Below are 26059 nucleotides of genomic sequence, written 5' to 3' on the forward strand. Positions count from 1 at the left end.
CTTTACCTATGGATATAATTAAAGGTTTAAGGGAACTTCAGCTCCCAGAGAGTTAGTCAAAAAGACAAAATTAGTTATTTCCTTTAATTTAAGAGGTCTTAGATCCAAAGGTGATTTACCTGGCTGAACAAAATAATCTGACATTTCTACTCTCAATTAAAATAATAGGAATTTAAAGATCTGGGAAATGGAGCTAATAAAAGTGCTGCCTGTTATGACTTTGTTTCTTGCTTGAGGATTTCTAAGATGGAGGAAGCTATAATTAAATTTCTTCTCAGTCTTTCTGTAGTTCAGCTGTGTTGAGAAAAATGTGGCATGTGGTAAAGTGACAATAGAATCAAAGAAATGTTTCATTCTTCTTTACCGGATTGTACATTGGACTGTCCTGCAAACTTATGTAAAGAATTGCATTCTTCACATCCCAGAATGTGTCCTGCTTACTTCATTGTTCTTTTCCTCTGACCTGAGGTTGGGTAAAAAGAAGAATGCAACTTAGGGGGCAGAGGAAGCTCTTCTCTTATCCTCTCTTGAGTAGGAGGAATTAAGATGAAGGAATATTATCAATTTTTCTTTTGTTCTTAAAGATGAAGTAGACTCAGAATTATTAATCAGGTGAAACTCTTCAAACAGCTATGTCAAAATCTTTTGTAATAATTTCAACAGAGTTATCCTTTACTAAAATATTTGCATTCTAAGTATTTTTGCTAATGAGGTACATTTACAAACAGGAATAATAGGGCTTCCCTGGTGGCGCAGTGGTTAACAATCAGCCTGCCAAGGCAGGGAACATGGGTTTGAGCCCCGGTCTGGGAAGATCCCACATGCTGCGGAGCAACTAAGCCCGTGCGCCACAACTACTGAGCCTGTGCTCTGGAGCCCGTGAGCCACAACGACTGAAGCCCGCATGCCTAGAGCCCATGCTCCGCAACCAGAGAAGCCACTGCAATGAGAAGCCCATGCACCACAACAAAGAGTAGCCCCCCTCGCCTCAACTAGAGAGAAAGCCTGTGCACAGCAACGAAGACCCAACACAGGCAAAAATAAATAAATTAAAAAACCCCAAAAAACAGGAATAATAAAGGGAAGATGAAAAAGTACTTATAAATTTAATTTTATTTTTGCCTTATGAACACATTTTTCTTGTTGCTGTGCACAGTATTGCTGAAAGTTTAAATTGTTGACTTTATGCTTTGCTATTACGACCAGGGCTGCCTTGTTGCTGCCTCATCCATCTTTAAACTGCCTTTTAAGTGGGTGAGTAAAGACAAGGACTCAACTGTGAGTTTAGAAAATGCTGTCTGAAGACCACAAGGAAGCCCAGGGCTGTTTTAACTATATCTCTGACTACATTTCATTTATGTCATTATGTACATAAAATCAAATAATTTGACTTCTACTTTATGTTGCAAAAGCAAGTTATAATTACCTTTGAGAGATGTGGGTATTCAATAAGAATAGGTTAACTAGGAACATTTTCTTTATACAAGTATTTTGAGCTCTCACAGACATGGAAATACAAACTCAAACGACTGACCACCTCAAGAGATTTGACTTTAAGCTCAATTCTTCTGTTTAATTTGAAACACATACAGACATAATTAATTTTGATCTTAGTTCTTATTCTGTTATATGCAAAATGTAGTGAAGCTAAATATTTTACTTCATAAATATAAATCACAGAGGTCTCTTAAGATTTCCATAAAATTTCATCAGATATTTGTAATATGAACCTGAGGTAAGGTAGAGAAATACTCTGCTAACATCACATTCTTCAAAAATTTAGAAAAATTTATGAGGAGTTTGCTTTATCCTTCTCATTATTAAAGTAATCTGAGTATTCACATGGTCATTTGAACAATTCTATGCCTATATAAAACCTAGCACAAAAGTATTGTCTTTATTCTTGGATAATTTCATCAGTTTGAGGGTCTTTTTTCTGAACAGAACTGAAAACCTTAGTGTTAATGGTTACTGAAGTCTACAATAAATCACTGATAAAGCTGGAATTGGAGCTGTTGGCTTCCGGACATTGGGTCCTATGGGAATCATGGTATAGAATACCATTGCTACCTTGCCTCCCACACTTTAGAGGCTACCCCAATCCAGTCTAGTTATTGACATGGAAAAATGGTCCAAGTATAGTAACCTTGTCAGAAAGTCAAGATTACATACTGTACGGCTCTAATATGAACTGTTTGGTAATTGTGCATATATACAGGGATCAGTCAATTGCATAGTCGTTCAAAAATTATAAGAAATCGTATTCAAAGAATAGGAAAGTCCTATTTTAAATTTTTTCAAATTCTTCTAAGTTTAAATTTTTTTCACATTCTTTTTTTTTCAATTTCTTTAAATGTAGGGATATTAGTATGTAGACATTGGATAGTTGTGTGATCTGTTCATGATGGAAAATAATTTTGGTTTTATAGCAAAAGGGTATAGTTTAGGTTACAAGCTGTAGTGAAAGAAACTTAGACTTAAGAGTCAGGAGACTTGGGCTCAAGTTTTAGCTTTGCCACTAGTTAATTGCCTTATATCACTGAACAATTTGTAACCTCTCTAGACTACAGTTTTTCTCCCTGTAAAAATACATTTTGGATCAATCTAAATTCCTTTTATCCTGCTAAATTCATTCCTTGCTAAATTCCTGTTCATCTCAGAGATTCTATAATTATTTTAATTCCAGGATTTCTGTTTCCGTTTTTAATCTCTCCCTACACCTACCATCATTTTGACATAAATGGCCTTAAATTTCGCAGCTTCTGTTTGGTGGTATTAACCTAGGACACAGCAGGCAAACAATAAATGCTTGTTGCTGACGGTGGTGATAAGGAGTTGCATTAAATGACAATTTCCTTCCAGCTCTAAATGCCTATGACTGTTATGGTTCTATCCAGAGAGAAGTCAATTGTGCTTAGATCATATATAGCACTTTAAAAAGACAGATAGTGTCCTGTGGTATTGAACGCAAGTAGTGCTAAGGGGTAGATGGCTGTTGATTTTTAATCTTTCCCTTTTTTCTTCTGGCAATATCTTGATTAGGAAGCACACAACAGACTTTTGAGGCAGTGTTCATAGGGCAATTGAAAAATCTTAACATACCATAATAAAACGAATTGAATTTGAGGCTTATGGAACCACTAGAGAAAGACTTATATTTCTATGCATTCCATATTGTTAAATGACATGTAATAGTACAGACGTGGAAGTAATCTAGAAAAATATTTCCTCTTTAACTTAGGAGAACTAATCTGAGCAACTTAAAGAGATAGCTAACTGGGTGTATCTCTAGTTTTTAGTACATTGTTAAGCTAATGTTTTTAGTTACTCTCTGTGATTGTCAGGGCATCCTGAGTTCATTGCAGATCCCTTCTGGTTGTTACCACTTGAGAGGCTGGAATGAGTAAGAGATATTCCTTTCTAAGCCTTGATAGCATTAGCACGTTCTTTGCTCATAATTTCCTGTGTGCCCCTCCTCATTAGTGAGTCACTGATAGGCCAATACACAGATGAGTCTTTGTAAAGTGCAAAATGTATTTTATAGTCAAGAGCACTCATAGTATGGATTTTACTAAGGTTGGGAGGCAAGTGCAAAACCTCGTTTGAGGTCAGCCTTGCTGACTTTGGTTCTCGGTTTCTGAAGGTTCTTTCACCTGAACTCAACCCTTCTTGGTAAAAACCTCTGAGAAATCTATCTTCTTTTTCCTGAATCTATTATGTTTTCACTTTCAGTTCCAGACTAGAGGGCTTACATAGCTACCTCAGATTCAAAGAAACTAGATTCTTTATCTTTGGTTCTTTCCTACCTTTGGCTTTCCAGGTCTTCATACTGCTAGAACCCCAAGACTAATTCTAATTTGGCCTACAGTTTTCTTGTTTCTTCTAATCACCTATTCTTAATGTCCCCTGATGAGGTTCAGGACACACTAACCCCAAAATACGCACTTTGGCATGTTGAATATTTTAAGTTGAAGGAGTTTGAGAAAGACCTCCCCCACACTGCTGCCTTGAAGCAGGTCAGAAAACTCTCATTTGAGAGGTGCTCTCCCTATGCCCAGAGGAAAGGAGCATCCTTATCTCCAAAGACAAGGTGGCGCCAAAAAGAATTGGAACAAACAGGCGTTGCTAAGTTTCCCACAGTTTGCTGTATTTAGCTCATACCCTTTGCCCAATCACTCTTTCCGCGACGTTCCACTCTTCATCAAACTTAGCATAAAAACACACAGGTTTAACCGTTTCTTTCAGTCTTCATTTCCATATGGAGGTTCCAGTGTCATGTAAAACTTTTATTAAATTATATTCTTTTCTTCTGTTCATCTGTCTTAGTTTAAGTTTCAAACCTAGGCAGAGACCCTAAGAGGGCTGAGGAAAAATTTTTTTGCCCCTACACCCCCCTCCACAGTTTGTACCCATTTTCTAGAAGCTAACTAGACCTAAACTTTTACTCTTTGTCAATATTGACTGTTAACTCAAAATGGCCATCAAATACATCATAACTTATTATATACCCTATTATTACATAGACTGTATTGGGTAAAAATTATTCAAGAATACATACATAAGGAGTATGGGATATGTTGCATGAGTTTGGGTAAATGTTACATTTACAGTCTTATTCGAGGTGTCCTTAGAACGAGTATAGCAGGACTTAATTTTTAAAATATAGGTATGTATATGTAAATACCAAAGTCCTCTTGGTTTTATTTTAATCTCCAAGATGTCCACTTTTAGTGTGCAGAGTTAGAAGAGAGCCACATGCTTGTCTGGGAAAAATAGGGATAATGAGTTCACTATAATGAAGGATTCAAATTTCAGATCTATCTGCTCAGTGGTTCCTAAATGCTGATTTTAAGACTGGTGCCAAAATGACTAGATAAAAAATAGTTTGGAGTACTTTTTTAAACAAATACTGATTCATGGGCCCTAGTCTCAGAGATTCTGAATCAGTAGTTTTGGAATGAGGCCTATGTATCTGCATTTTAAAAGATGTACTGGTGATTCTAATGTGTAGCCAGGACTGGAGAGTACTTAGAAAGCCTTTAAGAGAGTTCTTCCAGCCCTCTAATTCTGTGATTTAAGTATACAAGAAGCCTTCTTCCATCTGCCCCTGACTTTCCTTTTCTTTTCCTTTTTTAAAATTATAGTTGATTTATAATATTATAATAGTTTCAGGTGTACAACATAGTGATTCAATATTTTTATAGACTATACTTCATTTAAAGTTATTACAAAATAATGGCTATAATTCCCTGAACTATACAATATATCCTTGTTGCTTATACATAGTAGTTTGTACCTCTTAATCCCCTACCCTTATCTTGCCCCTCCCTAGCCCCTCTCACCACTGGTAACCACTAGTTTATTCTCTATATCTGTGAGTCTATTTCTGTTTTGTTATATATATTTATTTGTTTTATATTTTAGATTTCACATATAAGTGATAACATACGCTGTTCATCTTTCTCTGACTTATTTCACTAAGTCCATCCATTTCCAGGTCCATCCATGTTGTTGCAAATGGCAAAACTTCATTCTTTTGATGGCTGAGTAATATTCCATTGGATACATATACCACATCTTCTTTATCCATTCATCTATTGATGGACACTTGGGTTGTTTCCATATTTTGGCTATTTTAAAGAATGCTTCTCTGAACGTTGGGGTACATATATCTTTTTCAATTAATGTTTTTGTTATCTTCAGATATATACCCAGGAGTGGGATTGCTGGATCATATGGTAGTTCTATTTTTAGTTTTTTGAAGAACCTCCAAACTGTTTGCCATAGTGGTTGCACCAATTTACATTCCCACCAACAGCGTACAAGGGTTCCATTTTCTTAACATCCTCGCCAACATTTGTTATTTGTGGTCTTTTTGATGATAGCCATATTGACAGGTGTGAGGTAATATCTCATTGTGGCTTTGATTCGCATTTCCCAGATGATTAGTGGTGTTGAGCATCTTTTCATACGCCTGTTGGCCATCTGTATGTCTTCTTTGGAAAAATGTATATTCAGGTCCTTTCCCCATTTTTAAATCAGGTTGTTTGTTTTTTTGATATTGAGTTGATGAGCTATTTATATATTTTGGATATTAACCCCTTATCAGTTATATCATTTACAAATATTTTCTCCCACTCAGTAGATTGCCTGTTCTTTTTATCAGTGGTTTCCTTTGCTGTGCTAAAGCTTTTAAATTTAATTACGTCCCATTTGTTTATTTTTGCTTTTATTGCCTTTGCCTGATGAGACAGATCTAAAAAAAATACTATGACTTATGTCAAAGAGTGATCTGCTATGTTTGTTTTCTTCTGGGAGTTTTATAGTTTCCAGTCTTACATTTAAGTATTTAATCCCTTTCGAGTTTATTTTTGTATGTGGTGTGAGAAAAATTTTCTAATTTCATTCTTTTACATGTAGCTGTCCAATTTTCCAGCACCACTTATTGAAGAGACTCTCTTTTCCTCATTGTATATTTTTGTCTCCTTTGTCAAATTGACCATAAATGTGTGGGTTTATTTCTGGGCCCTCTATTCTGTTCCATTGACTTGTGTGTCTGTTTTCATTCCAGTACCATACTGTTTTGATTACTGTAGACTTGTAGTACAGTCTGAAGTCAGGGAGCATGATACTCCACCTTTGCTCTTTTTTTTTTTTTTTTTTTTTTGTGGTACGTGGGCCTCTCACTGTTGTGGCCTCTCCCATTGTGGAGTACAGACTCCGGACACACAGGCTCAGTGGCCATGGCTCACGGGCCCAGCTGCTCCGTGGCATGTGGGATCCTCCCGGGCCGGGGCACGAACCCATGTCCCCTGCATTGGCAGGCGGACTCTCAACCACTGCGCCACCAGGGAAGCCCACCTTTGCTCTTTTTTATCAAGATTGTTTTGGCTACTCAGGGTCTTTTGTGGTTCCATATAAATTTTAGGATTTGTTCTAGTTCTATTAAAAAAAAAGTCATGGATATTTTGATAGGGACTGCATTAAATCTATAGATTGCTTTGGGTAATATAGACATTTTAACAATAGCAATTCTTCCAGTGCATGACACAGGATATCTTTCCATTTCTTTGTATCATCTTCAGTTTCCTTTATCAATGTTTTATAGTTTTCAGAGTATAGGAGTTTCACCTCCTAGGTTAAATTTATTACTAGGTGTTTTATTCTTTTTGATACAGTTTTAAGTGGTATCGCTTCTTTAATTTCTTTTTTTGATAGTTCATTAGTAGTGTATAGAAAGCAACAGATTTCTGTATATAATTTTGTATCCCGTAACTTAACCATATTATTTATTTATTTTTTTGGTGGAGACTTTAGGGTTTTCTACATAAAGTCTCATGTCATCTGCAAATATTGTAGTAACAGTTTTTACTTCTTTCCTTCCAATTTAGATGCCTTTTATTTCTTTTTCTTATCTGATTGCTGTGGCTAGGACTTCCAATACTATGTTAGAAGTGGTGAGAGGGACTTCCCTGGTGGTCCAGTGGTAAAGAATCTGCCTTCCAATGCAGGGGATGTGGGTTCAATCCCTGGCTGGGGAACTAAGATCCCAAATGCCACGGGGCAATTAAGCCTGTGTGCCACAACTTCTGAGCTGGTGCACCTCAATGAGAGAGCCCGTGTGCCTGCACACTACAGAGTCCATGCGCTCTGGAGCCTACACACCACAATTACAGAGCCCACACACAACAAATAGAGAGAGAAAACCCGCATGCCACAACTGGAGAGAAGCCTGCGTGCTACAACGAAGACCCCACACAGCCAAAAAAAAAAAAAAAGAAGTGAATAAAATAAATGTTTTTAAAAAAACATATGGCCATGTGACGTTAAAAAAATAAGTGGTGAGAGTGGGCATCCTAGTCTTGTTCCTGATTTTGGAGGAAAGATGTTCAGATTTTTACCATTGAGTATGATTTTACCTGTGGGTATGTCATAAATTACCTTTATTATGTTGATGTGTGTTCCCTCTGTACCAACTTTGATGAGAGTATTTATCATGAATGGATGTTGAACTTTGTCAAAAGCTTTTTCTGCATCTATTGAGATGATCATTTGATCTTTATCCTTACTATTGTTAGTGTGATATATTACAGTGATTGATTTGCAAATATTGAACCAATCTTGCATCCCTGGAATAAATCCCGCTTGATCATGGTGTATTATCATTTTAAGTGTTGTATTTGGTTTGCTAATATTTTGTTGAGGATTTTTGAATCTGTATTCATCAACGATATTGTCCTAAACTTTTCTTATAGTGTTTTTGTATGGTTTTGGTATCACAGTAGTGGTGACCTTGCAGAATGAATTTGGGAGTGTTCCATCCTCTTCAGTTTTTTGGAATAGTTTAAGAAGGATAGGTATTAGCTCTTCCTTATATGTTTAGTAGAATTACCCTGTGAAGGCATCCAATCCTGAATTTTTGTTTGCTGGGAGTTTTTCTTATTATAAATTCAGTTGCACTAGTAGTGATCAGTCTGTAAATTCTCTGTTTCTTCTTAATTCAGCCTTTGCAGGTTGCATGTTTCTAGAAATTTGTACATTTCTTCTAGATATCCAATTTATCGGCATATAACTGTTGGTAGTACTCTCTTATGATTTGTTGTACCTCTGTGGTATCACTTGTAATTTCTTCTCTTTCATTTTGTATTTTGTTTTATTGTGGTCCTCTTTTCCTCTTAGTAGAGGTTTATCACTTTCGTTTATCTTGTCAAAACAGCAAGTCTTAGTTTCATTTATTTTTTTCTATTGTTACTTAGGCTCTATTTTATTTATTTTTTCTATGATCTTTATTATTTCCTTTTTTCTGCTGACGTTCAGCTTTGTTTGTTCTATTTCTATTCCTTTAGATTGTAGGTTAGGCTGTAGGAGATTTTTTTTCTTGAGGAAGGCTTTTGTCACTATAAACTTGCTTCTTAGAACTGCATTTGCTGCTTCCAATAGATTTTTTTAAACATCTTTATTGGAGTATAATTGCTTTACAATGGTGTGTTAGTTTCTGCTTTATAACAAAGTGAATTAGCTATACATATACATATATCCCCATTCTCCTCCCTCTTGCATCTCCCTCCCACCCTCCCTATCCCACCCCTCTAGGTGGTCACAAAGCACTGAGCTGACCTCCCTGTGCTATGTGGCTGCTTGCCACTATCTGTCTATTTCACATTTGGTAGTGTATATATGTCCATGCCACTCTCTCACTTTGTCCCAGCTTACCCTTCCCCCTCCCCGTGTCCTCAAGTCCATTCTCTAGGTCTGCGTCTTTATTCCTGTCCTGCCCCTGGGATCTTCAGAACCTTTTTTTTTTTTTTTAGATTCCATATATATGTGTTAGCATACAGAATTTGTTTTTCTCTTTCTCAGCTACTTCACTCTGTACGACACACTCTAGGTCCATCCACCTCACTACAAATAACTAAATTTCATTTCTTTTTATGTCTGAGTAATAATCCATTGTATATATGTGCCACATCTTCTTTATCCATTCATCTGTCAGTGGACACTTAGGTTGCTTCCATGACCTGGCTATTGTAAATAGAGCTGCAATGAACATTTTGGTACATGACTCTTTTTGAATTATGGTTTTCTCAGGGTGTATGTCTAGTAGTGGGATTGCTGGGTGTATGGTAGTTCTATTTGTAGTTCTTGAAGGAACCTCCATACTGTTCTCCTTAGTGGCTGTATCAATTTACACTCCCACCAAAAGTGCAAGAGGACTCCCTTTTCTCCACACCCTCTCCAGCATTTATTGTTTGTAGATTTTTGGATGATGGCCATTCTGACCTGTGTGAGATGATATCTCATTGTAGTTTTGATTTGCATTTCTCTAATGCTTAATGATGTTGAGCATTCTTTCATGTGTTTGTTGGCAATCTGTATATATTCTTTGGAGAAATGTCTATTTAGGTCTTCTGCCCATTTTTGGATTGGGTTGTTTGTTTTTTTGATATTGAGCTGCATGAGTTGCTTGTATGTTTTGGAGATTAATCCTTTGTCAGTTGCTTCTTTGCAAATATTTTCTCCCATTCTGAAGTTTGTCTTTTCATCTTGTTTGTGGTTTCCTTTGCTGTGCAAAAGCTTTGAAGTTTCATTAGGTCCCACTTGTTTATTTTTCTTTTTATTTTCATTTCTCTAGGAGGTGAGTAAAAAAGATCTTGCTGTGATTTATGTCATAGAGTGTTCTGCCTATGTTTTCCTCTAAGAGTTTGATGATGTCGGGCCTTACATTTAGGTCTTTAGTTTATTTTTGTGTATGGTGTTAGGAAGTGTTCTAATTTCATTCGTTTACATGTAGCTGTCCAGTTCTCCGAGCACCACTTATTGAAGAGGCTGTCTTTTCTCCATTGTATATTCTTGCCTCCTTTATCAAAGATAAGGTGACCATATGGGTGTGCATTTATCTCTGGGCTTTCTATCCTGTTCCATTGATCTATAATTCTGTTTTTGTGGCAGTACCATACTGTCTTGATTACTGTAGCTTTGTAGTATATTCTGAAGTCAGGGAACCTGATTCCTCCAGTTCCGTTTTTCTTTCTCAAGATTGCTTTGGCTATTCAGGGTCTTTTGTGTTTCCATACAAATTGTGAAATTTTTTATTCTAGTTCTGTGAAAAATGCCAGTGGTAGTTTGATAGAGATTGCATTGAATCTGTAGATTGCTTTGGGTAGTAGACTCATTTTCACAATGTTGATTCTTCCAATCCAAGGATATGGTATATCTCTCCATCTGTTTGTATCATCTTTAATTTCTTTCATCAGTGTCTTATAGTTTTCTGCATACAGGTCCTTTGTCTCCTTAGGTAGGTTTATTCCTAGGTATTTTATTCTTTTTGTTGTCATGATATATGGGAGTGTTTCCTTAATTTCTCTTTCAGATTTTTCATCATTAGTGTATAGGAATGCAAGAGATTTCTGTGCATTAATTTTCTATCCTGCTACTTAACCAAATTCATTGACTAGCTCTAGTAGTTTTCTTGTAGCATGTTTAGGATTCTCTATGTACAGTATCATGTCATCTGCAAACAGTGACAGCTTTACTTCTTCTTTTCCGATTTGGGTTCCTTTTATTTCTTTTCCTTCTCTGATTGCTGTGGCTAAATCTTCCAAAACTATGTTGAATAAAAGTGGTGAGAGTGGGCAACCTTGTCTTATTCCTGATCTTAGTGGAAATGGTTTCAGCTTTTCACCATTGAGGATGATGTTTGCTGTGGGTTTGTCATGTATGACCTTTATTATGTTGAAGAAAGTTTCCTCTATGCCTACTTTCTGGAGGGTTTTTTTTTAATCATAAATGGGTGTTGAATTTTGTCAAAATTGAGATGATCATATTGTTTTTCTCCTTCAAGTTGTTAATATGGTGCATCACGTTGATTGATTTGCGTATATTGAAGAATCCTTGCATTCCTGGGATAAACCCCACTTGATCATAGTGTATGATCCTTTTAATGTGCTGTTGGATTCTGCTTGCTAGTATTTTGTTGAGGATGTTTGTATCTATGTTCATCAGTGATATTGGCCTATAGTTTTCTTTCTTTGTGACATCCTTGTCTGGTTTTGGTATCACGGTGATGGTGGCCTCGTTGAATGAGCTTGGGAATGTTCCTCCCTCTGCTATATTGTGGAAGAGTTTGAGAAGGATGGGTGTTAGCTCTTCTCTAAATGTTTGATAGAATTCGTCTGTCAAGCCATCTGGCCCTGGGCTTCCGTTTGTTGGAAAATTTTTAATCACAGTCTCAATTTCAGTGCTTGTGACTGGTCTGTTTATATTTTCTCTTTCTTCCTCGTTCAGTCTCAGAAGGTTGTGATTTTCTAAGAATTTGTCCATTTCTTCCTGGTTGTCCAATTTATAGGCATATAGTAGCTTGTAGTAATCTCTCATGATCCTTTGTATTTCTGCAGTGTTAGTTGTTACTTCTCCGTTTTCATTTCTAATTCTGTTGATTGGAGTCTTCTCCCTTTTTTCCTTGATGAGTCTGACTAATGGTTTATCAATTTTGTTCATCTTCTCAGAGAACCAGCTTTTAGTTTTATTGATCTTTGCTATCATTTCCTTCATTTCTTTCTGATCTGCTCTTTATGATTTGTTTCCTTCTGCTACCTTTGGGTTTTTTTGGTTCTCCTTTTCCTAATTCCTTTAGGTAAGGTTAGGTTGTTTATTTGAGATGTTTCTTGCTTCTTGAGGTAGGATTGTATTGCTATAAACTTCTCTCTTAAAACTGCTTTTGCTGCATCCCATAGGTTTTGGGTCATCGTGTTTCCATGGTCATTTGTTTCTACGTATTTTTTGATTTCCTCTGATTTCTTCAGTGATATCTTGTTTACTTGGTAGTTTATTATTTTTTCTCCTTGTGTGTGTATTTTTTCAGAATTTTTCCTTTGATTGACCATAGCATTGTGGTCAGAAAAGATACTTAATACGATTTCAATTTTCCTCAAATTACCAAGGCTTGATTTGTTACCCAAGATATGATCTATCCTGGAGAATGTTCCATGAGCACTTGAGAAGAAAGTGTATTCTGTTGCTTTTGGATAGAATTCCTATAAATATCAATTAAGTCCATGTTGTTTAGTGTATCATTTAAAGCTTGTGTTTCCTTATTTATTTTCATTTTGGATGATCTGTCCATTGGTGAAAGTGAGGTGTTAAAAGTCCCCTACTATGAGTGTGTTACTGTCGACTTCCCCTTTTATGGCCGTTAGCATTTGCCTTATGTATTGAGGTGCTCCTGTGTTGGGTGCATAAATATTTACAATTGTTAAATCTTCTTCTTGGATTGATCCCTTGATCATTATGTAGTGTCCTTCTTTGTCTCTTGTAGTAGTCTTTATTTTAAAGTCTATTTTGTCTGATATGAGAATTGCTACTCCAGCTTTCTTTTGATTTCCACTTGCATGGAATATCTTTTTCCATCCCCTCACTTTCAATCTGTATGTGTCCCTAGGTCTGGAGTGGGTCACTTGTAGACAGCATATATACAGGTCTTGTTTTTGTATCCATTCAGCCAGTCTATGTCTTTTGGTTGGAGCATTTAATCCATTTACATTTAAGGTAATTATCAATATGTATGTTCCTATTATCATTTTCTTAATTGTTTTGGGTTTCTTATTGTAGATCTTTTCCTTCTCTTGTGTTTCTTACCTAGAGAAAGTCCTTTAGTATTTGTTGTACAGCTGGTTTGGTGGTGCTGAATTCTCTTAGCGTTTGCTTGTCTGTAAAGCTTTAAATTTCTCTGTCGAATCTGAATGAGATCCTTGCTAGTTAGAGTAATCTTGGTTGTAGGTTTTTCCCTTTTATCACTTTATATATGTCCTACCAGTACCTTCTGGCTTGCAGAGTTTCTGCTGAAAGATCAGCTGTTAAGCTTTTGGGTATTCCCTTGTATGTTATTCATTGTTTTTCCCTTGCTGCTTTCAATATTTTTTCTTTGTATTTAATTTTTGATAGTTTGATTAATATGTGTCTTGGTGTGTTTCTCCTTGGATTTTCCCTGTATGGGACTCTCTGCACTTCCTGGACTTGATTAAGTATTTCCTTTCCCATATTAGGGAAGTTTTCAACTCTAATCTCTTCAAATATTTTCTCAGTCCCTTTCTTTTTCTCTTTTTCTTCTGGGACCCCTATAATTCGAATGTTGGTATGTTTAATGTTGTCCCAGAGGTCTCTGAGACTGTCCTCAATTCTTTTCATTCGTTTTTCTTTATTCTGCTCTGCAGTAGTTATTTCCACTATTTTATCTTCCAGGTCACTTAGCCGTTCTTCTCCCTCAGTTATTCTGCTGTTGATTCCTTCTAGAGAATTTTTAATTTCATCTATTGTGTTGTTCATCATTGTTTGTTTGCTCTTTCGTTCTTCTAGGTCCTTGTTAAACGTTTCTTTTATTTTCTCCATTCTATTTCCAAGCTTTTGTATCGTTTTTAGTATCATCACTCTGAATTCTTTTTCAGGTAGGCTGCCTATTTCCTCTTCATTTGTTTGGTCTGGTGGGTTTTTACCTTGCTCCTTCATCTGTTGTGTGTTTCTCTGTCTTCTCATTTTGCTTAACTTATTGTGTTTGGGGTCTCCTTTCTGCAGGCTGCAGGTTCGTACTTTCCATTCTTTTTGGTGTCTGACCCCAGTGTCTAAGGTTGGTTCAGTGGCTTGTGTAGGCTTTGTGGTGGAGGGGACTAGTACCTGTGTTCTGGTGGATGAGGTTGGATCTTGTCTTTCTGGTGGGCCGGACAGCATCCAGTGGTGTGCTTTGGGGTGTCTGTGACCTTATTATTATCTTAGGCAGCCTCTCTGCTAATGGGTGGGGTTGTGTTCCTGTCTTGCTAGTTGTTTTACCTAGGGTGTCCAGTACTGTACCTTGCTGGTTGTTGAGTGGAGCTGGGTCTTAGCATTGAGATGGAGATCTCTGGGAGAACTTTCACCGTTTGATATTACGTGGAGCTGTGACGTCTCTGGTGGTCCAATGTCCTGAAGTTGACTCTCCCACCTCAGAGGGACAGGCCTGACACCCAGCCAGAGCACCAAGACCCTGTCAGCCGCATGGCTCAGAAGAAAAGGGAGAAAAAAAGAAAGAGAAAAAGAAAAACAAAATAAAGTTTCTTAAAAAATATAATTTTTAAAAATAAAAAATAGTAAAAAGTAATTAGAAAAAGAAAAAAACAACCAAACAAACATAAAAAGCAGACAGACATAACCCTAGAACAAATGGTAAAAGCAAAGCTATACAGAGAAAATCACACAAGGAAACATACTCATAGTCACAGAAAGAGAAAAAGGAAAAAACGTATGTATATATCATTGCTCCCAACGTCCACTGCCTCAAATTTGGGTTGATTCTTTGTCTATTCAGGTATTCCACAGATGCAGGGTACATCAAGTTGAATGTGTAGATTTAATCTGCTGCTCCTGAGGCTGCTGGGAGAAATTTCCCTTTCTCTTCTTTGTTCGCACAGCTCCTGGGGTTCCGCTTTGGATTGGCCCTGCCTCTGCATGTAGGTCGCCTGAGGGCGTCTGTTCCCTGCCCAGACAGAATGGGGTTAAAGTAGCAGTTGATTAGGGCGCTCTGGCTCACTCAGCCTGGGGGGAAGATGGGGTACGGAATGTGGGGCGAGCCTGCAGCGGCAGAGGCCAGCATGATGTTGCAACAACCTGAGGCGTGCCGTGTATTCCCCGGGGAGGTTGTCCCTGGATCACAGGACCCTGACAGTGGCAGGCTGCACAGGCTCCCAGGAGGGGAGGAGTGGATAGTGACCTATGCTTGCACACAGGCTTTTTGGTGGCTGCAGCAGCAGCCTTAGCATTTCATGCCCATCTCTGGGGTCCGCACTGATAGCTGCAGCTTGTGCCCCTCTCTGGAGCCTGTTGAGGCGGTGCTCTCAATCCCCTCTCCTCACGCACCCCAAAACGATGGTCTGTTGCCTCTTAAGCAGGTCCAGACTTTTCCCCCAACTTCCTCCCAGCTAGATGTGGTGCACTAGCCCCCTTCAGGCTGTGTTCATGCAGCCAACCCCAGTCCTCTCCCTGGGATCTGACCTCTGAAGAAGCTGGAGCCTCAGGTCCCAACCCCCACCCATCTTGGTGGTTGAGCAGACAAGCCTCTCAGGCTGGTGAGTGCTGGTTGGCACTGATACTCTGTGCAGGAATCTCTCCACTTTGCCCTTTGCACCCCTGTTCCTGCATTCTCCTCCTTGTCTTTGAGACTTCCACCCCGCCACCCCCCATCTCCGCCAGTAAGGGGCTTCCTGATGTGTGGAAACTTTTCCTCCTTCACAGCTGCCTCCCAGAGGTGCAGGTCCTGTCTCTATTCTTTTGTCTCTGTTTTTTTCTTTTTTCTTTTGCCCTACCCAGGTACGTGGGGGAGTTTCTTGCCTTTTGGGAAGTCTGAGGTCTTCTGCCAGCGTTCAGTAGGTGTTTTGTAGGAGTTGTTCCACATGTAGTTGTATTTCTGTTGTATTTGTGGGGAGGAAAGTGATCTCCACGTCTTACTCTTCTGCCATCTTGAATGTCTCCCCTGCTTCCCATAGATTTTTGAAAGTTGTGTTTCCACTTTCATTTGTCTTGAGGTATTTTATGATTTCCACTTTGATTTCTTCTTTGACCCATTGGTCTTTTAGTAGCATATTGTTTAGTCTCCACTTGTTTGTGTTTTCCCTATTTTTCTTTTGTAATTGATTCCTAGTTTCATACCATTGTGGTTGGAAAAAATGCTTAATCTAATTTCTAGTCTCTTAAATTTGTTGAGAAACTTGTTTTGTGGCCTAGCATGTGATCTATCCTGGAGAACGTTTCATGTGCACTTGAAAAGGATGTGTATTTTGCTCTTTTGGGATGGAATGTCATGTAAGTCGATATCTATTAAGTCCAACTTGTCTATTGTGTCATTTAAGACCATTGTTACCTTGTTGATTTTTTGTCTTGGTTGTCTGTCCATTGATGTAAGATGGGTATTAAAAGTTCCCTACTATCATTGTATTATTGTCAATTTCTCCCTTTAAGTCTGTTAATATTTGCCTTACATATTTACGTTCTCCTGTATTGGGTACATACATGTTAATGAATTTAATATCCTCCTCTTGTATTGATCCATTTATCATTATATAATGCCTTTTTGTGTCTTTTGTTGTAGCCTTTGTTTTAAAGTCTTTTTGTCTGATATGAGTATTGCTACCCCTACTTTCTTGTCATTTCCATTTGGATGAAATATCTTTGTCTATCCTCTCACTTTCAGTCTATGTGTCTTTAGCTCTGAAGTGAGTGTCTTGTACAGCATATATATGGGTCTTGTTATTTTATCCAATCAACCACCCTATGTCTTTTGTTTTGTTTTACTTTTATTGGAGTATAGTTGATTTACAGTGTTGTGTTAGTTTCTGCTGTACAGCAAAGTGGATCAGTTATACATAAACATAGATCCACTCTTTTTTAGATTCTTTCCCCATATAGGTCTTTAGAGAGTATTGAGAAGAGTTCCCTGTGCTATACAGTAGGTACCCTATGTCTCTTGATTGGAGCATTTAGTCCACTGACATTTAAGGTAAGTATTGATAGGTATCTATTTATTGCCATTTTATTACTTGTTTTCTGGTTGTTTTTGTACTTCTTTGTTCATTTCTTCTTCTTTTTCTTCCCTTGTGGTTTGTAGATTTTCTTAAATGGTATGTGTGTGTTCCTTTCTTTTTGGTTTTTTTTAAATCTATGGTTGGCTTTTGATTTGTGCTTACCATCAGTTTCCTATATGTTGGCCTATATCTACTTGTTTTAAACTGGTAGTCATTTAAGTTCAACCACATTTTAAAGATCTACATTTTTTACTCCTCTCCCCCACATTGTGTGTTTTTGATGACATATGTTACATCTTTGTGTTTGTCTCTTACCTTTGTATCATTGTACTTGATTTTACAATTTTTGTCTTTTTTTTTAATTAATAAACTTTTTTTTTAGAGCAATTGTAGGTTCACAGCAAAATTGAACAGAAAGTACAGAGCGTTCTCCTATACCCCCATGCCCACATGTGCACAGTATCTCCCCCCGTTATCAACATCCTGCCCCAAAGGGGTACATTTGTTAATTGATGAATCTACAGTGATATATCATTAGTACCCAAAGTCCACAGTTTCCATTAGGGTTCACCTTTGGTATTGTACATTCTATGGGTTTTGACAAATGTATGACTTGTATCTACCATTGTAGTATCATGTGGAATAGTTCAACTGCCCTAAAAGTCCTCTGTGCTCCAGCTATTCATCCCTCCCTCCCACCTAACTTCTGGCAAACACTGATCATGTTACTGTCTTCACAGCTTGTCTTTTTGCAGACTGTCATATAGTTGGAATCATATAGTATGTAGCTTTTTCAGATTGGCTTCTTTCACTTAGTAATGTGCATTTAAGGTTCCTCTATGTCTTTTCATGGCTTGATAGTTCATTTCTTTTTTGTTGTTGTTGTTAGTTTCTGCTTTATAACAAAGTGAATCAGTTATACATATACATATGTTCCCATATCTCTTCCCTCTTGCATCTCCCTCCCTCCCACCCTCCCTATCCCACCCCTCTAGGTGGTCACAAACCATACTAGTTTACTTAAGTGATTGGTCTACATCCTTTACTATATGTTTTCCTTTACTAGTGGGATTTTTCCTTTCCTATAAACTCTTCTTGTAGCCTTTTTTTTCCATTTAAAGAAAACCCTTTAACACTTCATCTAAGGTCAGTTTACTATTGATGAACTCTTTTAGTTTTTGGTTGTCTGAGTAGTTCTTTATCTCTCCTTCAATTCTGAATGATAGCCTTGCTTGGTAGTGTATCCTAGGTTGTAGGTTTTTCCCTTTCAGCACTTTAAATATATCATGCTACTCCCTTATGGCCTGCAAAATTTCTGCAGAAAAATCAGCTGATAGCCTTTTGGGGGTTCCATTGTATGTGACTCTTTATTTTTCTCTTGCTGACTTTAGAATTCTCTCTTTATCTTTAACTTTAACCATTTTAAGTCTGATATTTCTTGGTCTGGTTCTCCTGGGGTTCATCTTGTTTAGGACTCTCTGTGTTTCCTGTACCTGGAAATCTATTTCCTTCTTCAGCTTCGGGAATTTTTCATCCATAATTTCATCAAGTACATTTCTACCCCTTTCTCTCTCTCTCTTCTCCTTCTGGGACCCCTACAGTGCAAATGTTAGTATGTTTGATGTTGTCTCATAAGCCCCTTAAACTATCCTCATTTTCAAAAATGCGTTTTTATTTTTGCTCTTCTGATTGCATGATTTACATTCTTTTATCTTCCAGATCACTTAGGCATTCTGCTGTATCACCTAATCTTCTATTACTTCCCTCTAGTGTATTTTTCATTTCAGTTATTGTATTCTTCAGTTCTGACTGGTTTGTTTTTATACTTTCTAGTTACTTGCTAAAATTCTCACTGTGTTCATCTATTCTTTCCCCAAGTTCAGCTAGTATTCTTATTACTAAAGCTTTGAACTCTTTATCTGGTAAATTAATTATCTCTCTTTCATTAGGATTTTTTTCAGGTTTTTTTTCTTGTTCTTTCATTTGAAACATATTCTTCTGTCTTCTCATTTTGTTTAACTTTCTCTGTCTCTATGAAGTTAGGTGATAGAGTTACCTATCTGACGCTTCTGTGGGAGCATCCCTATACAGTCTACATGTGCCCAGTGGCTATGGTAGGAGAGCCAGATCTGACGTGAGCAAGAGTCACATCTTCCCCCAGGGTGTGCTGGCAGCTATCAGCTTGGTAGAAGGTGGTGCTGGAGATGGAAGGGCTAGAGCCAGAGCCAGGGCTTCTTCTATGCTCAGCGGCCATCACCGCCTCACTGGGGGCAGAGTTGGTGCCCAAGGTACTGGAGCAGAAGCCCTGAAGTTCAGGTCCGAGCTGGTTCCTTTCCCTCTTCTAAGTGTGTGCACCACCCCCCTGGCAATGGCACCTCTGCCACAGTGGAGAGCAGCACTGGAGCAACAGGTACTAGAGGGGGCCTGCGGGACAGGCCAGGGTAAGTGCTGGGACAGTCCCAGCAAGTTAGTCCGAGCCCCAGGCAATTTTCAATCTGCTGCTTCCTTGTGTGCATGCTGGTAATGGCTGCCTTCCCCTTGTTCAGAGGCAGGTTTGGGTCCGAGGCAGCTCCGTTCTCTCTAAGTGTGAACACTCTCCTTGGCAGCAGCAGCCTTTGTGGCAGTGGAGAGCTGCACCAGAGCAAGAGAGGCTGTAGTGGGCACCCGGTGCAGGCTGAGGAGCAGGCTGGGGAGCAGGCTGTGGCAGTTGCGGGAAACCAGCCAGAGCTCCAGGTAGTTTTCAGTCTGTTTCCTCCGCCTTGTTCCCTGGGAGTAAGCAAGTGTGTGCATGCTCTTCATGAGTGGAGTGTCAGTTTCTTACAGCCCTCTGGTAAGTCCCACTTGTTTTCAAACCAGCTAAGGGGACTCGTCTTCCCAGAGTCAGGCCCAACATGTGACTTGAACCCATCACTACCCACAGAGGATCCTTGAGGCTGTGATATCCCCTGCCTCTTGTGTGTCCCCTCCTTGGGCACTTGTCCCAACCAGATCGCTTTTCCTCCCTTCCTGCCCAACTCTGTGCAACTCTTTCTTTATAGCCTTGGTTGTAGAAGAGCCTTTATGTCAGGCTCCAGGTTGTTTTCAGCAGGAGTTGCTTCATGTGTAAGATATATTTTGATGTGTTTGTGGAAGGAGGTGAGCTCAGCATCCTCCTACTCTGCCATCTTGATCTCCCTCCCATCTGCCCCTGACTTTCCACAGGAGACAAGTAAGATGATCATCCTACATTTTTCCCCTTTGGAATTCCTCAGAGTATTTCCATACTAAAAGGTTGTTGTTATCTTTGCTGTTTTAGTGGCGATGATACTGTCTAAGACTTAAATCTGTAACAATCTACCTATAGCTGAAGAGTCCAAATCCAAGCTAAGGAAGGACAGGTGATGAAGGTCAAGGAATAATGAGAATGTCCTGAGATGGATCTCTGAGGTTTTCATTTTCACAGATGCATTTTTGTGCAACGTGTATAAGTCATCTACCATTAGTTGTAAACCAATGTGACATTAATTTAGCCATTCATCCTTTTTGCTGCTGCAGAAGTTAGAGCTCCTTCCTGGGCTATGGCTTTAAGAAGGTAATGCAAACACAGATATAGAAGTAAACTAATTTTGCAATAGAGATAGAAAGATTTAGAAATTTTAATATTCTTAAGAGACTATTTGATTTGTGTTGAGAGGGAGCTGACTTGATTTTCTTAGAGGCTCTAAAGAAGAGTGAATATGAATGATTGGGCAAGCCAGCATCTTTATAAAGGTGGTTTTTAAATTGCATTGCTTGGAGTGTTTACCATTTATTTACTTGACTTTTGCCCTTGCATGAAAAACCAAGAGGAAATATGTCTTACTTTGGTTTAAGAAGCTGGCGACGTGGTGAATGGGGAGTTAGAACTTAGGTATTATCTACCCCAGATTCAGGAAGTCAGGGAGATGAGGTTATACGAATGAAAACTTGTTTTCAAGGTTCCCTCCACTCTGAAAATTGGGGTTTTGCATGAGAAGTTTTAGTCCCAAAATAAAAGATTGGGAAGTGCAAATGTTGTGTAAATGAGAGATCTTTCTCTTTTTCCAACTTGGTATTCCTTGATTGAAAATCTTAAATTATATTTATTGATGAGTTAGGATTCACTTCAGAGCATGTTTAAAATTCAAAATGTGACTTGATTTTTAAATCTTCGATTTACATACTTTCAGGAACCCATTTATTATAGAAATCAAGAACAGCTGTGTTCTCCCTAAGGTTGATTGTTTCAGTCAAATCCTTTTAAAACACGAATTAAGAAGATTAGGATTTAATCTTTGTTTCTTCCGACAACAACAGAAAATCTCATCATAGAGTTAATATACCTCCTAGTCCAGAATGTGTTATCGGAAAGTACATATTCAGTACTGTCTACTTTTTTTTTTTTTTTTTTGTGGTACATGGGCCTCTCACTGTTGTGGCCTCTCCCGCTGCGGAGCACAGGCTCTGGACACGCCAGCTCAGAGGCCATGGCTCACGGGCGCAGCCGCTCCGCGGCATGTGGGATCTTCCCAGACCGGGGCACGAACCCGTGTCCCCTGCATCAGCAGGCGGACTCCCAACCACTGCGCCACCAGGGAAGCCCAGTACTGTCTACTTTTTAATCAATGGTATATTTATAACTTTTAGATTATTTTGTAGTTACGTCAGAAATACTGAAAGATTTGCTCTTTTTATTTTTCCAAATTCACTGAATTTAGGAAGTTATAGGGTGGTGAACCTATCACTGAGCTATTTGGTGAGTATTTTTGCCGCAAGGTACTAGAAAGACAAGAACCATCACCAAAAGTAGGAAGAGGTAACTTGTGGGTTAGCTATTATACAATGTCTTGGTAAGAAATTAAGCACCAAGTAAATCAATAACGATGGTACGCAAGTTTTGGAGAAGGTATTATAACAAAATGTTAGCATTAAAGAAACATTTGCAACCTACGAAGCCTAAACTATTTTTAAAAGCTCATATGGGCAGCTGAAGATGTATTTGTCCCATGTGAATACTAGAGGTGGGTGGGGATAAAACAAGTAGCTTGCCATATCAAAGAGACTATGGCATACATGGAAAGTGTCTTTTAGAAATAGGAAAAAATCCAATCAAGGAGAATGGGGAAGCTTATACATTTAGCAGGTCATGTGCGAACTGTCATTTAGGCTGGTTGAAAAAAGAAAAATTGGCGAAATTCTTTAAAATCAGTCATAAGTTTTTAAGTTACTCAAAAGCAGGCAGTTTACTGGGTCTATTTGGTGATGATGGTGCAACAAACTTGACAGAAAAATAATAAACTTTAATGATCTATTTGTCTAATAAAAGAAGATGTAAGGGAACATGCTATCTCAATAATTTGTCCCCTGAAATTGATGACCAGGTTCAACTGTAATAAATGAACAGGTAATCTAGGTCCAATTAACAAATTAAATATAGACAGTTCATCAGAACTATATAGCATCCTTCTATATTTTGAAGGAACTCAAAGTAAGGTTTTGGGTCTGGACTAATAAAGCACTTAAGTATAAGTTAGATTGACATGTATACACTGCTATATTTAAAATAAAACACCTTCCCATGAAAAAATAAAAATAAATAAAAAATAATAAATTAATAACATGCCATTTCTGTGAGGTTTGGAAATCTTTTTTTCTACTTGATCAGTAGTATATATTCAGCAATATGAGTTTAAGTAAGGTCAAAAGTTATCTTGTGGGAGTAAAATTTGAATTCAGAATTGTACACTGTTAGATAAAGGATATTTCTGAATCAGGAAAGGGCAGTGAATTTATAAATCTAAGTCATGCCTATACATCTGTTAACCTAAAACCTTATGCTTGACTCAGATTTTGTTGTAGCAAAATGTTGATTTATTCTGGATTCCTACTGTGAGATGTGTTGTGAAAGTTCAACATATTACCATTTCCTTATGAGTACTTGCAATCATGATAAAAGCATAGAATCTTATTTCAGCCATTGATAAGAACATTACATACAGATAGGATCCCAAGTAAAGAAGAAAAAAAGGACTTGTAGATTCTTGGGTCTTTTGTGCTCTGTGTTGTTTATATGGTGGTTTAGAAGTATAGGTGCAGTGATTAGGATGTCCAAGTTGGAGAGAGAGATTTAAAAGGTAACATTTTGCTGGTGGAATGTAAGAATTTTAACAACTCACCTACCTAGAGCTTAGATTAGGTATTCTCTCATTATCACTACCATTGCATTAATGTGCAAATTGTGTATATTCAGCTGCTTTATTCTAAAAAGAGTCTGGCCCTTTGGTGTGCACCAGAGACATTTGCTATAGGAGATTGTGATCCTTAGCAGGATCAGCTAAGCCCACTTTGTGTGGGTGATCCAGTAGAATATGGACTAGTTGGCCATTTGGGATACAGTTGTTCTAACAAAGCACGTGCAGAGAGTCAAGGGAGTTTGCATGCTTTTTTTTAAAAAATGTGGTATTGTCTTATGTGATTTATTTTCCTTCATTTAAAAACTTGATGCAAAATGTTTGTGCTCTTTCCTTTCTTTCTCTCCCCGCCCCCCCTTAGAATAATATAGCCGATCCAGAAGAACTGTTCACAAAATTAGAACGCATTGGAAAAGGCTCCTTTGGAGAAGTGTTCAAAGGTATTGATAACCGTACCCAGCAAGTGGTTGCTATTAAAATCATAGACCTTGAGGAAGCCGAAGATGAAATTGAAGACATTCAGCAAGAAATAACTGTTTTGAGTCAGTGTGACAGCTCATATGTAACAAAATACTATGGATCATATTTAAAGGTAATGTGTACGCTGGATTATTTAAGTCATAAGGTATTTTCATTATAAGTATTTCTTTTTTTTTAACTCTGTTTTTCGAAAGGCAATGTCTTAAATTAGGATTTGACAGCCTTTGGCCTCCAGACAGAACTCAGCTCCATTTGTAGTGCCAAAATAGGCTGGTTCTAGATTTAGCAGCTGTATCCTGAATGCATCCCAGTACTCAGCTGCAACATTTTTCCACACCTGAACTTTTGGGTTGATAGAGGAACAGAAAGGCAGCTGAGCCTTGAGACGTATCCTTTGCCTGGAAAGAGCTTTCTCCCTGGGCTTTTAACACATTATTCTCAATGGTCCAGTCTGTCTCAACCTCAGAATGAATGGCATATGTAAGCATGTCACTATTCCATTGAGTTATGGTGGTTATTTACACATCTCTCTTTCCCTCTAGGTTGTAAGCTTCTTGACAGCAGGGAGTTTAGTTCAACCCGTCTTGGTTTTCACATCACTTAGCACAGAGCATGGCACATCTTAAGTACATGATAAATATTTGTTGAAATGGAATTAAATAGATTAATATCTGTTCCCCCCCACCAAAAAAAAGTTGGATTTTTAGTTTCTAGGATTATGGAATTAGCAGACACCTGAAGTTCCAGCAGATGGAGTTATTACTGCATCACAGAAAACTCTTTGGTGACTAAAACCCGAGTTCTTGGGTTTCATATTTATAGAGTCAGGGTTTGTGTCTATTGAAATATAAAACAATACATAATTAGAAAAATCTAGCTTAGAGTTTAAATTATCTTAAAATTTAAAAAATGTATCCCCATATTGATATTTTTTAAAGGAGGGCAGTATTAGTTAGATCTTTGATTTTCAGAGCTTACAACGGGGAAGGTTTTTTTTGTTTGTTTGTTTGTTTGTCCATCTATCTCTAGGCCAAAAGGGTGTGTTTATAACCCATCAGGCTGTTGGCCTGCACAAAAATTGATGCTGTCTTTTTATGTTCTGCTGATCAAATATACCCTAGGATAAACTATCTATATTAGTTAATACTGATATAGAAATGCATCGATTTCCCTGGCTTTTTACAGAGCCTAACCTTTTTTTTTTTTTTTGGCTGCGCTGCACGACGTGCGGGATTGAACCCAGGCCCCCTGCAGGAGAAGCGCAGAGTCCTAATCACTGAACTGCCAGGGAATTCCCCACAGAGCCTAATTTATTCTAATAGTACGTGAATTAGGTGACTGTGGCATTAATGCATAGTAGAATGAATCATTAAATAGCCAAACAGTCACTATGTGTCACACACTGTACTAGGTTATGGAGATGTAAAAGTGAACAACTCCTACCATTAAAGAGCTCACAGTCTCATATTGCACTAAAATAGTGTAGATTTTGTGATTGAATGTGTACAAGGTACAGATGAGGCATAAATAAGAAAATGGTCACCTCTACCCTTTTTTTCCATGATGGTATGAAGGAAAGGCTTCCAAGAGGAGGTGATACTGCTGGTAGCTCCTATACAATATACTTTTAAGTGTTAGCCATTACTCTATTTTACTGTATACCTAATTACTTGATTCTTTGTGGTTCACTTTGCTTTTATATTCTTTCCTAAAAAGCTTATTTAGTGGGTCAGATTCCTTTTTAGGAATCCTATGGGGGTGGTCATTCAATCTCAGTGGTTTTAAGTCTCCCTTCTAATTTCCATAGCAGGCGGGGTTGTAGGCAGCCCAGGGAATTTGTTGTTGTTGGTGGTGATGTGTGTGTGTGTTTTGCTTATTCTGGTTTACTCTTTCTGGATTGAATCCTTGTAATTCCAGACCCACTCTAGAGCAAATCTGAACACTTGCTATTTTTAGGCACCTGTATCAGATAAGCTAGTTTTGGTGACTGACTTATATTAAAGAAGCCCTATTTAAAATGCACTATTGTATATTATATTGAAAATGGGTACTGACATGGTATTGAGTTTTATTGTTTGCTTACAATCTTTCTTTATTCATATTCAGTACTCACATGGAAAATGAATTATAACTCTGTTTTTATTATTTATTCCTAAGATTTCACATTTTAAAAAATTTTCCTCATAGTGTACATGTACTGGTCACCCAAAAAATACTTAATCTTTTAATAAATCCAACTGATAGTTTGTTTTCTCCAAATCTTGATTGTTGAATGTTCTCAGGCCAGTTAGTGATACAAAACTGTTATCCAAGATGTCTTCTTACAGAATTAAACTGCATTATTTTTAT

The 26059-nt window shown here is 37.9% G+C and overlaps 1 protein-coding gene across 2 annotated transcripts in view; it reads left to right on the plus strand.

Moving 5' to 3' along the window:
- STK26 (serine/threonine kinase 26) overlaps positions 1-26059 on the plus strand; it is a 65153-nt gene that overhangs the window by 20984 nt on the left and 18110 nt on the right. For both annotated transcript variants that reach the window (XM_030846557.2, XM_060292129.1), the window contains one exon: positions 23592-23822. In XM_030846557.2, the coding sequence (XP_030702417.1) occupies positions 23592-23822 (231 nt within the window). The remainder of the gene's footprint in view (positions 1-23591; positions 23823-26059) is intronic.

Source organism: Globicephala melas, chromosome X (assembly GCF_963455315.2).
Source record: "Globicephala melas chromosome X, mGloMel1.2, whole genome shotgun sequence".
In the NCBI taxonomy this organism is placed as follows: domain Eukaryota; kingdom Metazoa; phylum Chordata; class Mammalia; order Artiodactyla; family Delphinidae; genus Globicephala; species Globicephala melas.